General features: G+C 42.7%; 1 protein-coding gene across 9 annotated transcripts in view; it reads right to left on the bottom strand.

Annotated features, from left to right (window-relative positions):
- Positions 1-8144: 8144 nt before the first annotated feature.
- LOC118225261 (TRAF2 and NCK-interacting protein kinase-like) overlaps positions 8145-12080 on the bottom strand; it is a 130516-nt gene continuing 126580 nt past the window's right edge. For all 9 annotated transcript variants that reach the window (XM_035413424.1, XM_035413415.1, XM_035413423.1 and 6 more), the window contains 2 exons: positions 11208-11347; positions 8145-10147 (listed from right to left, as the gene is read on the bottom strand). In XM_035413424.1, coding sequence (XP_035269315.1) covers positions 10064-10147; positions 11208-11347 — 224 coding nt within the window. In that variant the 3' untranslated portion in view covers positions 8145-10063. The remainder of the gene's footprint in view (positions 10148-11207; positions 11348-12080) is intronic.

Here is a 12080-nt window from a genome sequence, read left to right on the forward strand (position 1 = left end):
TTGGCAAGATGTTACCGCCAAGGAGCAGATATAAAACACTGTCATGACAGAGAGGCTCCTTCGTGTGAGTGGGGATGGCAGATTTAACCTGTGTGCACTGATTACCTCACTACGCACAGGTGCAGCCACTCCTGCTCCCGGGTCCAATTAGCCTGGCCAATTATTTAATTCTTAACCAATTATCCAACTGGCCAGGTCTAATTAGCTTGACCCAGGGCAGGTGTGGCTGCTTAAACCAGCCATCCCCACACCACAATGTGTTTGAGAGAATTTGAATTTTTCCCATTAGTTTCTGCATAGACCTCTGGCTAATCACTTCTTCTGCTATGTGACTTTCTGTACATTTATTACAGACACAAAAACAGACAAAGACTCTGCAAAAGTGAAGGGCAAACTGGCAAAGAGTGCTTCAGAGAAGGCAGACAAAGGTTGAAACTAAAAAAAGAGTACAGAATTCAAAAATGGATTGCTTGAAGCAAGAGCGCACTTTTCCCATTAATGGGAAATGATTCCATCTGTTTTGTGAATTTATCTCAAACAGAAACAAAAGCAGACAAAGACACTGCAACAGCAAAAGATGAACTACCAAAAAATGCTTTGAAGATGAACAAGGGTAGGAACTCTCAATGATAGTGCCTATGAAACAAGTGTGATGGTCTCTGTTCCCTGTGTCTACATCCTGAAATACAATGTGATGGTCTCTCATTTGCTATTGGCGGTTTACATAAATTTATCTACCACAAAATTTAGCCCTTTAGATTAGAGGCATCAGTTACTGTTATGGTCAGTTACAAATTGCTTTGTGAGTGATAATATCATTCATGTTTGTCATTACCCTCTTCTGGCTAATGGCCTACTGCTGTCTGTATCATTTTCCATACATCTCCACCAGAAACCAAAGTGGACCAGGCCCTGGCACCAGTTAGAGATGCACCAAAGAAGTCCAAGACCAAGACTGACAAAGGTAGGAAGAGACACTTCATCCCCTCTCAGGGTGCCCTTTAACCCTGTGAAGGAACATGACAATCTCTCTGTTGTGTGAAGAAACATGATGGCCTCTTCTCCATGTGTCAGTGACAGTCTCTCCTCCATGTTTGCGCAAACAGGAAATAAAATGGATTTCCAGCGGATACTGGCTGTGCTGAACACTCTGGTCCTGTCAAAGGAGGAGGCAGGCAAAGTAGTGGCTGTCTTGAGGGAGAAGAACCCCTCCGCTCTGGATTCTTGGCACATGGTGAGAGTACAGGGAGGGTGTAGGAAGATCATTCATCAGAAGCCGAGCATATGGGAACAACAGCACAATCAGTAGCAGAGGGAGGGGGTGTGAGAATGGCATGTATCAGAAGCAGAGGGACTGGATGTGATGTCAAGAGATTAACATATGTGTGGAAGTATGAGAGAACTGAGGTGCACCATGTGCAGTATGTGCAGCATTAGACCGTGAAGACCTCTGAGTCACGTGTATCTTTCCAAGGAGCTGAAAGAGGAGAAGGTGAAGGTGGCACAGTTGGAGAAGCTGCTAAATGACCAACAGATGGCAGCAAAGAGGGATCTGAACCTCAGCCTGGCTAAGACCCAGTGCACCTGCAAAGAGATAGAGAGCATGAAGATGATGGTAGGGCTGTCTTTGCAAACAGATACTTCTCTATCACTGGATATTTACTAAATGCATTTGGGCCGAGCCCTTGCTCAAAGTTACACCTAGTGATTGGAGAGTTGGAAGTTTCAGAAAACCCTGTTATGAGTGGCGCTAAAGAATGCTGTCTGACGTGTGTGAAGACCAACAAATGATTGGTTCACATGTGAGCATAGCTCCGCCTGTTTGCAGCTTCATGAAGCTCTCTCACTCAGCCACCAAAGGTAACAGCCAGAGCCCCACCAGGGAAAATGGTAACCTTTGAGCCCAGCTTCTTTCCCAATAAACCACCCTGCTAAGTTTTAGATGTTACTAGTTTGTGGTGTGAATTGATTAGTGTTGTAAGGAGCGATTAGTGTTGTAAGGGATGAGTAGTGTGATGATGAGTGATTAGTGTTGTATGGAGTGAGTAGTGTGTTGTATGAACCGGTCAGTGTTTAACATTCATTTTTCCCCACACACCCTGCTATTATTTACATAGATCCAACAGCTGACCGAGGAAACAAACCAAACAATTTCTCAACTGAGGCTGGAAAACAAAATATGGTGGGATGCGGTTAAAACCACTTTGGAAAAGATAAGGCAAAAGTAAGTGCGCTTTTAATTCATTGCTGGTCCCACCCACAAATCCTGCATGTCACCTCTTACTAGACCCACCCACAAAACCCTGCCTTTCACCTCCTACTGGCCCCACCCACAAACCATGCAGCTCACCTCTTACTAGCCCCACCCACACCCCCTGCCTCACACCTCCCACTGGCCCCACCCACAAACCCTGCCTCACACCTCCCACTCACCCCACCCACAAACCCTGCCTCACACCTCCCACTCACCTTACCCACAAACCCTCTCACCTCCATTGGAACTTTCTTTTGTAGAACCTCGGAGACAGCTGAAGGATGTTAGCCAATCACACAGCTGACTCCCGTTTAGAAATCAACCATGTTCAAGGAGACTTGTCTGAACTCAGCCTGTCAAGCATGAGGCTTCGTCCATCCATTCATCCAACTATCTATCCTTTCATCCATCCTCTCTTTATTTCTCTCCTCCAGGTGCAGCTGCCACTGATATTACCCAGCTGTTTTATTCAAAGCTGTCCTGGATAAACCATCCTTAACTGAAGCTGACATTCCTCTCAATAGTATTAATTTTAGTCTTATTATCATTTAGTTTTAGTGAATATCTCTTTTCCAAGCCCACAAATAAACATACTGTTTACAGCATAAATGTGATGCTTAATCTTTACTGAACACCCAGACATGACCCACCACAACACACCACACCACAATTTACCCTTTCTATATGGAGTAAGACGAAGCAGCATGACCATATAAAATAAATTTGATTCAATTTGTGCATTATTATCAAATATGTCAATTATCAATTAAATTGTCAAGTTCACTGATAGGCAGAACAACCTGTTTGATCAACCATTATCATAACAACCAGATTAGAATTAAGAGATTTATTAAATCATGACAAGCATTCAACATCTAACCTAAAGACAAATTCTCAACTACATTAATCAATGAATGTTACATAGATACATTACAGACACAAAATAGCTTAACAGAAGAAGATACTGAACCACAGCTCATTTCACCCAAATAATCCCAAAAGGATTTGCACAAAGACCAAAATTTAAAAAGCAACAGACAGCAGGATATTCCAAAAAGACTACAGATGAAATATAGAATGCCAGACCAGAATGCTGGACTCAGATGCTAACTTCCAACTAACTAAAAAAACTAAAAGAAAGGTGCATTTTCTTAGCTGAAAGGGGGAGGGCACTTCCTCTTCTCCTGGCCCATGCATACTTAATCCTCAGGGGAGGATCAAGGGGTAAGTGATTTCCTCCCATTTATAGATTATTATTATTGGTTTCAGTTAATCTACAGTACAACACATCTTTTTAACATAATAGGGAAAGAAACCCTCTCTTAGTGAGCAGTATGATGACATTGAATATTAAGGTGTGGAGGGGTGGGGTGGTTAGGGCACCATCTGCAAGCGGAGATGGAGCGGTTTAGCTGGCCTGCAACCGCAGCTGTAGGCCATTACAGTGATTGGTAACACTTACTCTGTTGTGCCCTGGGGTTCTGGAATGAGAGTTAGTTTTGTAGCAGCATGCAGCATTGCATGGGAACAAGAAACAAGAAATTTCAAGACGTGCTATTAGCTGTCATACATATGCCAGTTCGGTGCTTCCCAACCTGGGGACCCCCTGTGTATGTTGGTTTTTGTTCCAACCACAATTGCAGTCCCATAATTATAATAAGCTGTAAATTTTAGGTGCTTTTCATGCTTAGAGCACTCATTTTCCAGTAGCCACATTTTGTGTGGCAAACTGTTGCATTGGCAAAATGGTATTTTCATCATGGACTCTGATGCACCTCAGCCATTTAGCAATTTCCTGTCTTACCATGCGCTGAAGTCGGAGGAGAGTTGCTGCTGCTGGTGTGTCAGTCAAGATTGAGAAGCAGACTGCAATGTTGGTGCAGCTCCTTGCAATTCTCCAGTCCGTCTGGCATGCGACTTGTGCCCTGGCCACACACCTGGTCAGGTCTATGGTGTAAAACGCAGCCCAGCAGAGGGCAGCTTACTATTTTTGAGTAAACAATTACCTCTTTCTCCAAATGACTTGTTTCACATATCAGCTGATTGTAAAAAATAATATTTAAAAAATTTCCTCAGAATTATGATATCATTTTATGAAAAACTATATCACAGACACTTGCCAACAACAGAGTATGCTGCAGAGAGGTTGATGATGTAAACGTCTGTTGTGTGTTTTCTAAGCAGGCACCGAGATGCACCTTGTGCACTTGCTTATCTTCAATATTGGGAGGAAATTGCTTGTGTACACGAGAAAATATAAATTTGCACAGATTAAACACAGGCCAATGGCTGGACAAAAATGCCGGCACTGGCATTCCACTTACTCTGCATTTCGTGCCTCTCCATCTTCTCTGAACAAATGCAACTATAATGATGAAAATTTATTAAATTAAGTACTCCTAAAATCAAGCTGTTTCTGCATGTTTGCTGTTAAATATCACCATATGTCATCACCATAAAGCTGAAAACTAATAAGAAAAGTGCTAAGTGGAATTGTTTTCAATAGGCCCATTTTAAACAGTAGCAAGAAGTAGCCCCCGCCCTGTTAAAAATACGTGGGGATAGACAGAATTGTGAATTTAACAGGTGATAATATGCGGTATAAAAATTTCATTTTCTTTCGTACCTGCACCAGTAACAAATACCAGTTCAAATGTAAAAGTTTGTGAGGGTGGAGGCAAAAAAAAAGAAAAAAAAAAAAGATTACCTCAAGATGTGGTGTACGGAAATCACTTACGTTTATTCAGAAGTAAAACCAAAAAAACAAAAAGAAAAAACAAACAAAAAACAACAAGCATAATTTCAATGAAGAAGAGCTAGAAGTGTTTTTGCAGCAATACATCCAGTACCACTCCAATCTATATGGTTTGTGAACCTTAGGCATCTGTGAACATGTAATACGTCGATCCTTGAAGTGGATGGGCTACAGCGGGAGAAGAGCATGCTGGGTCCACTCCTGTCAGCAGGAAAATGAGGTGAGAACGTGATAAAAAAAACTGGACAACTGAAGATTGGAAAAATGTTGCCTGGTTTGAGGAATCTTGATTTCTGCAAGATGCAGATTGTGGGGTCATAATTTGGTGTAAACAGCATGAATCCATGGATGGTGGTAGTGCTGTAATGGTGTAGCACATGCTTTCTTGGCCCACATCAGGCCCCTTAATACTGGCTGAGCATCATTTCAATACCACAGTATACCTAACCACTGGTGCTCACCTGTGCATCCCCAGCCTACCCTTTTTCAAGCTGATACCGTACTTTCAGCTGGATAATGTGCCATGTCACAAAGCACACATCATCTCAAACTGGTTTCATGAACATGACAGTGACTTTAGTTTAATCTAAAGGCCTGCACAGTCCCCAGATCTCAATCGAATACAGCACCTTTAGGATAAGGTGGAATGGGAGGTTTGTAGCATGAATGTGTGGCCGAAAATCTCTGGAAACTGCACGATACTCTCGAGTCAGCATGTACCAAAATCGCTAAGGAATGTTTTCAGCAACTTGTTGAATCCTTGCTGTGAAGCATTCAGGCTGTTTGGGAGGCAAAAGGGTGTCCTACCTGGTACTTGGTAGGTATAACTAATAAAGTGGCCACTGAGTGTATATTACGAATTATGCATTCATATTAATTAAATTAATAAAAAAAATACATTTGTGCAACTCGGCAGTTGGTGCGGGATATGCATGTGGGGTAGAGTTTGAGGGCGTGTACTGCATTAGACCAAGATAAGCACATTGAGACTGTAATTTACACACATTTGTTCCACAAACATTTTACTCACAAGAAAAAAAAAGTAGAATACCTAAAGTACTAATGGAAGTCCTAAGATGAGAGGATCAAGAGATATTGAAGGGGAATAAAAAAAGGCACAGAGAACACATTTCATTTATTTTTTATTTATTTAAAAAAACAAAACAAAAAAAAACAAGACATTTGTAATGCTCATCATTTTAAAAACATAAACCGTGACAGTACTTGGAAAGTCAGATATGAGGCGCCATCTGCAAAAAAAAAAAAAAAAAAAAAAAAAAAAGAAGGCCCCCAGCTTTTTCAACACTCTGTCTATAAAGTAAGACCCAGCCAATGAAATCTACAGCATCATTGTGACACTATGTCCAGGAAGGTGTGTGTGACGCCCCACAGTTATACAGTACTCCCATCAGAGAGAGGGAACTAATCTTACAAAATCTAATCAAATCAGTAGTACATTTTATTGCTAAAACCCTGTTTCAGAGTATGTTAACCCAAACTATCCCCACCACTGCCAGGCCCCGCCAGAATGATTTCTTTATTATTAATTCATTTACTCTTACAGTATCTCAAATATAAATATTTATATTGTGCAAACATTACAGGAAATCCAGAACAGAACACACTTCTAAATGCTTAAAATATTTCCCTACCGCCCATTCTCAATAGCAGTCATAATTGAAATAGCAGACATAAAGAGAAGAAAAAGAACATGATACCACTAAAATTTATAAGAAATAATTGTGACATCATAACTGAGTTTCAGACAATCTTGACATTCTTATGCATATTACAAAAGCACTTTCACACGCTAGGAAAATTCAGAGGGGGGGGGGGGGGAAACTATTTAAAAAACTGTAAATATATTGTGCCAAAGTTCTCAAATAAAATGTACTGTACCACAAATAATGCATGCACACAGCAAGGGAAGGACCAATGATGTAATCACAATGGACAATCCCAGAAAGGGACCAAGCCATTAAGAAGTGGTCTAAGCATTGCCCTCACCTCACATGACAATGTTGCTACAGCAACATTTTGACAATGTTATTATAGTAAGCTGGGGAGTCTTTCTTACTATGCCTTAATTGCTTTAGTTAAAGCAGTGGTGTGTGTATGTGTCTGAGTTTTTGTGTACTGTACATATTTTATGTAATGTGATTTTGCATTTATCTTTTGAGTGGGTGTGTTCACTTGTGTGTGTTGCTGAGTATGCTGTGTGTGCGTGTGTGCGCGCCAATATTGCATGGAATCTAAACTTCCCAAACACATAAGACATAAAATGAGGGATTCTGTCCCAATAAAAACTCAGAGTAGAAGGTCATAAGGGCAATGGACAAAGCTATCCCACACTCTGCCACCCTTCCCCATACCACTAGGCCTCTGTTCATTCTCCACATCACATCCTGCTAAGTGTCTCACCAGATAAATGCTTAAACTGCAACTAGATCAAAAACAGACAATCTTAAAGCAATCTCAATGCCACTATGCCCCTCCTGTACAATGAACCTTTACACTTTACTATTCAAAACCCAAAATGTGCCAAAAGTCTGGTCTCAAGATATTTATCTTAGAGGAAGTTAATCATTGCAACAATCATTGTTCACTCATTCCTAATATTTCTGGACTCAAATTTGCTATTGTCTGTGCTGGTGACATTGGTGAGAAATGTTCCAATATTTTTTAGATATGTGTAAATGCAGAACAGACATTTTCTTTCAGGTTGTCAACTAATTGTTAGTGGACAGCTACTCAACACACAATACCAAAAACAGTAATAATTGAGGATCTTTCATATTAGCCATATAATACTAGTCTATCTATAAGTTAAGAATGTATATCCTAGGAGACCAGACTTTTGGTGCACCCTGTGGACATTAGGCCTGCTTCTCAGGCATTAGTTTTGGCTTTGGTGAAGATTTGGACAGCTGAAAGCACCCACACCTTAAAAAGTAAATTGTTTAAAATGACAGATGATTTGTATCACCAACAGTACACAGCAGGAATCATTACATAATACAGGTAACCCACAGCCTCCTAGCAGTGTTGTTTAAATGTTGTCGCAATGCCAACAACATCACACCATCTTCACGGTAGAAGCACCGACATAACAAAGATGAATTTAAAGTGAAAACAAAGACATTAAAAAATAAAAAAAAGTTGAACCACATTTTGCTATTTGGCAACAGTGACATCATTATTAGTCATAAAATATTACTTATTGGAGAATGTTATCATTGGCTCCAGCCTAGCAAATTCTGTACATTTCACTTTTTTAAAGGATTCTAAATAAAAGCTGAAAGACCAGGAACCTCAAAGCAAACTGTCCAGACTCCATATTTTACAGTCAACTGTAAATTAACGGGAATAAAATGACTAGCCATCTTCAGTATTAACAAAACACTTATTTTGTGAGTTTTGGCACGTATCTCATCCATTTCCTGGTTTGTGCTCCCTCTTCAGAATAAAAGCCTCCTTCTCTGAGCCTAGTGTGACATTACTTTGACTTAGGGGGACCAAACTTACATAGTCAGGATAACACCCTGAAAACTCACTTTGGGCTCATGACCTGAAAATCAGTGGTCACAGTTTTGTTTCCGAGATGGTTTGCTCCCTTTTTCCTTTGAGAAAAGATACTATACCTGATTTGCAGAAACTTACAGAATAAACCTTTGTAAACATATAGATTATAATATTCAGAAAATGGCAGGAATGCTGTGCAGTGTGAGACCAGATCCATTTAGAATGAATTTTCTGACCATTCAAAAGGATGAAGAAATAAATCTCCAGGCAACCCACATGTGCAGTTACTTAAAGAAGGAAAAACAGGTGAGCTACTTAAACACCCTACGAAAAACCTGTTCGGAAGGAGTAATAAAACTAGCTAAACTATCAGAGGAAGAACACACGAGAGACTCATGTAAAGCACCCAGCATCATGGTGTGTATGTGTGCATGGGGGGGGGGGGGGGGGGCGGGGCACTAAGGGCTGTGACTGCAGATACATCAATGCCAAATAATCTGTTGGTAATGTAATGTGATGTGGTAAGACTTGGCAAGAGGGCACAGACACCTGACATCCACAGTGCAAGAAGCCCCTGTCAGATCCACTGTGCGGCAGTTCCCATAACTTGTAAAGTAGATGCCACGTGCATGCACACATACACCCTGAACCAGAAAGCAAGGACTGTAGGACTTACCAGCCAGAGAATGGATTCAGACCAAAAGAAAGTGACAGTGTTGTATGTTCTGCTGATTTATGGCCCAGAAGCAGGAAGAACAGTTGTGTGAATGTGTCTGTGTGTGTCTGTATCTGTGTGCTCGAGTGAATGGGAGCGAATGTGCGTGTGTGGGTGTGTGTATGAGACACCCACATATTCATGTGTGGTTGTTGTCCTGAAGCCCATAAGTCTCTTAATCATCACTGGCATCCTGACGACCAGAAGGTCTCCAATTTAGCCCACACTCCGAGGCCAGCCCACTCACAAACATGGAGAACCAATCATAGGATGAGACAATAAAGAGGTGATCAACCACAAACCTCACACTGTCCAGACCGATACCCAAAGGGCTACGAAGGGGTATGCTGCTCCCTTCCACCCCCTGCTGGAGGTAAAAGAGTTATTTCTGGTGATTCCCTCTGCAGCTTTACTCTGCCAGCATCCACGGTCCTTGGTCCCTTTGTTTAATGGATACTCAAATCTGGCCCTCAAATCCAAATCCGGCCCTGGTTTTCTTTTCTCCCAGGTAATTAACTGAAGAAGTAGTGCTACGGATTGGCCAGACTGTCTTCACACCAGACTCCCAAGTAAAAGGAGGGTGGAAAACAGGCAGTTCTCTGCACCTGAGGACCACGATTTGAGTAACAGCACTTTGTTTCCTCACTCTTTATCTCTTCCTCTTCCTTGTCTTCCTCCTTTGCTCAGTGTTAATGTATACCTGGAGTTCACAAGGGTGATACTGGAGAGACTGACGGCATGTGGACAGAGGTGCGAGCAATGGCGTGGGGCATGGAGGGGGAGGGGTGGGGAGGTAGGGGGAAGGGGTGCAAGTGGGTTACCAGTTCATCATAGAGTTCCTGTTCAGAGTCATGAAGAAAACTTGGCTGCTGCCTCCGGATCTGACTGAGGCAAAGAAGACCTGTTGAGGGGGAAGGAGGGGGGCAGGGGCAGAGGTTAGCATACATTAGCATAGCCATGTACCTACAGGGCTTCATAATGCTTTTTTTTGCTCTCATTGAGATCTATTGTAAATGTAAATGGCCCAGAACACAATTTTTTTGTTGCTTTTCTGCCCATTTTCCGCTCAATATGGAATGCCCAATCATAATTGCATCACTGGTTCTCGAGTCGAAAGAGAGCACATGCTCTCCTCCCAAGCATTTTATGTGAAGTGCCGCTTCTCACCACACTTCAGCTTTCAAGCTAGGCTCGCACAGAGATAGGCTGGAGGAGACACTTCACGTGCAGCTTAACAGGTGTACTTGTAGGCACCCCATCGAACAGATGGGGGTCGCTGGAGCAGGATCCGATGTGGATCCCTGCCAACTGAACCCTTCACAACACTGGGTGATGCTACCACCAATTACACATCGCTCTACAGGGCAGAATACATTGATGTGTAAATGATAGCTCTCGTACTTCCAAGGCTTGGTTAATTCTCTGGGTCATTAATCTACAGATGTTTGCAGGACCTGCATTCCTATTCTTTTCCACACCTGAGAAATGATTACCTAGGGATGGAGTTGGTTTAGAGCAGAGTGAACATCCAGCCAAAAATGTGGCCTTGTCCAAAGCAACCTTTCCCACACATCATCTCCCTTATCCCAGTCGTAATCCTGACCCATAATTTCAACCATAATCCACAACTGAACCACATGGACCAAGCGCAGTTACAACCTTAAAGGGACACTAAAGAACATCCAACTCATTGGTGCTTGGGAGCATCAAACTTTTAGACATGCAGTAGGAGTTTATCGAACCCCAATAATTAGCATTTATTGTCATTTGACAACCTAACATTAATCACTTTGTACTGGCTATGCATTACTGTCTAATGCTCCCGAAAATTCCTCAAAAAGCAATTACAGAAGCTGACTGATGTCACACCAGTGGGCAAGCTCCCTTTGGGGCGAGGCTGCCTTTTCGGACAGATGTGGCCCAGGGGGGTTGGCAGGCAAATGCGGACTACCCGGGGTTACCTTGTCATTCCTCTCGGAGAGGAACTTCAGTCGCTGAGCTCGCTTGTGCATGAAAACTCCGTCGAGGTGTCCCGTCTCCACGGAGCGGATCTCAATGGCCTTCTCTCCCCACCCCATGATCTGGTTGGAGTGGATGTAGGCTGCAGAGAGGGAGGGAAATCAAAAAACAGTGCTGACTGATGGGGGGGGGCGGGGCTGGGGGTAACCCCCCCCCATGGACGCTTGCCCCGCCCCGTCTTCGACGACTCCTGACGTCCACACAGCAAATCCAAACTGGTCCCATACAGCCAAGCGGGGCTCACAGCAAAACCAAACCTGACCACAAAGGAGGCAATTATTGCAGCAGTTTCTAAACGGTGGAAAAAAAAGGTCCCTTCCCCCGTCCGGCTCTGACCAGGAACACCTTCTCCGTCTGAAATTTGGACTGGAAGGCAAATTGGAAAAGGTTTTTGGGAGGGGGGGTAATGTATTGCCTCCAGGGATCTTGGGAAGAGAGGCGTAGTAACAGAGCCATTCCTCTAGAGAAAAAGAAGCCGATATAAAATGTTAAAATGTTTTACCTTCTTTCGCAGACTGAGACCCAATAGACTCTCTGGATCCTCCGCGGCATGTGTACAGGTGTATGTACTGGTGTATGTGTGGTGCCACGCACTAATATGCCAGTAGATGGAGATGGCGAGCTGCAATTGTAGCTTTGGCTACAGAAATATCGCAGAGCAAAATCGGCATGGGACTTCTCTTTGGGTAAGCAGGGCCAGATTTGGTCAGGGGGGCTACTCTGTGGGGTTTTGGACTGCCATAGAATCAGTTTTCAGGAAGTCAAAGAACAATCCTCTCTCTCTGCCTTTCTCTATCTCTTTATCAAACTCTATC

The sequence above is a fragment of the Anguilla anguilla genome, chromosome 4 (genome assembly GCF_013347855.1).
Source record: "Anguilla anguilla isolate fAngAng1 chromosome 4, fAngAng1.pri, whole genome shotgun sequence".
In the NCBI taxonomy this organism is placed as follows: Eukaryota; Metazoa; Chordata; class Actinopteri; order Anguilliformes; family Anguillidae; genus Anguilla; species Anguilla anguilla.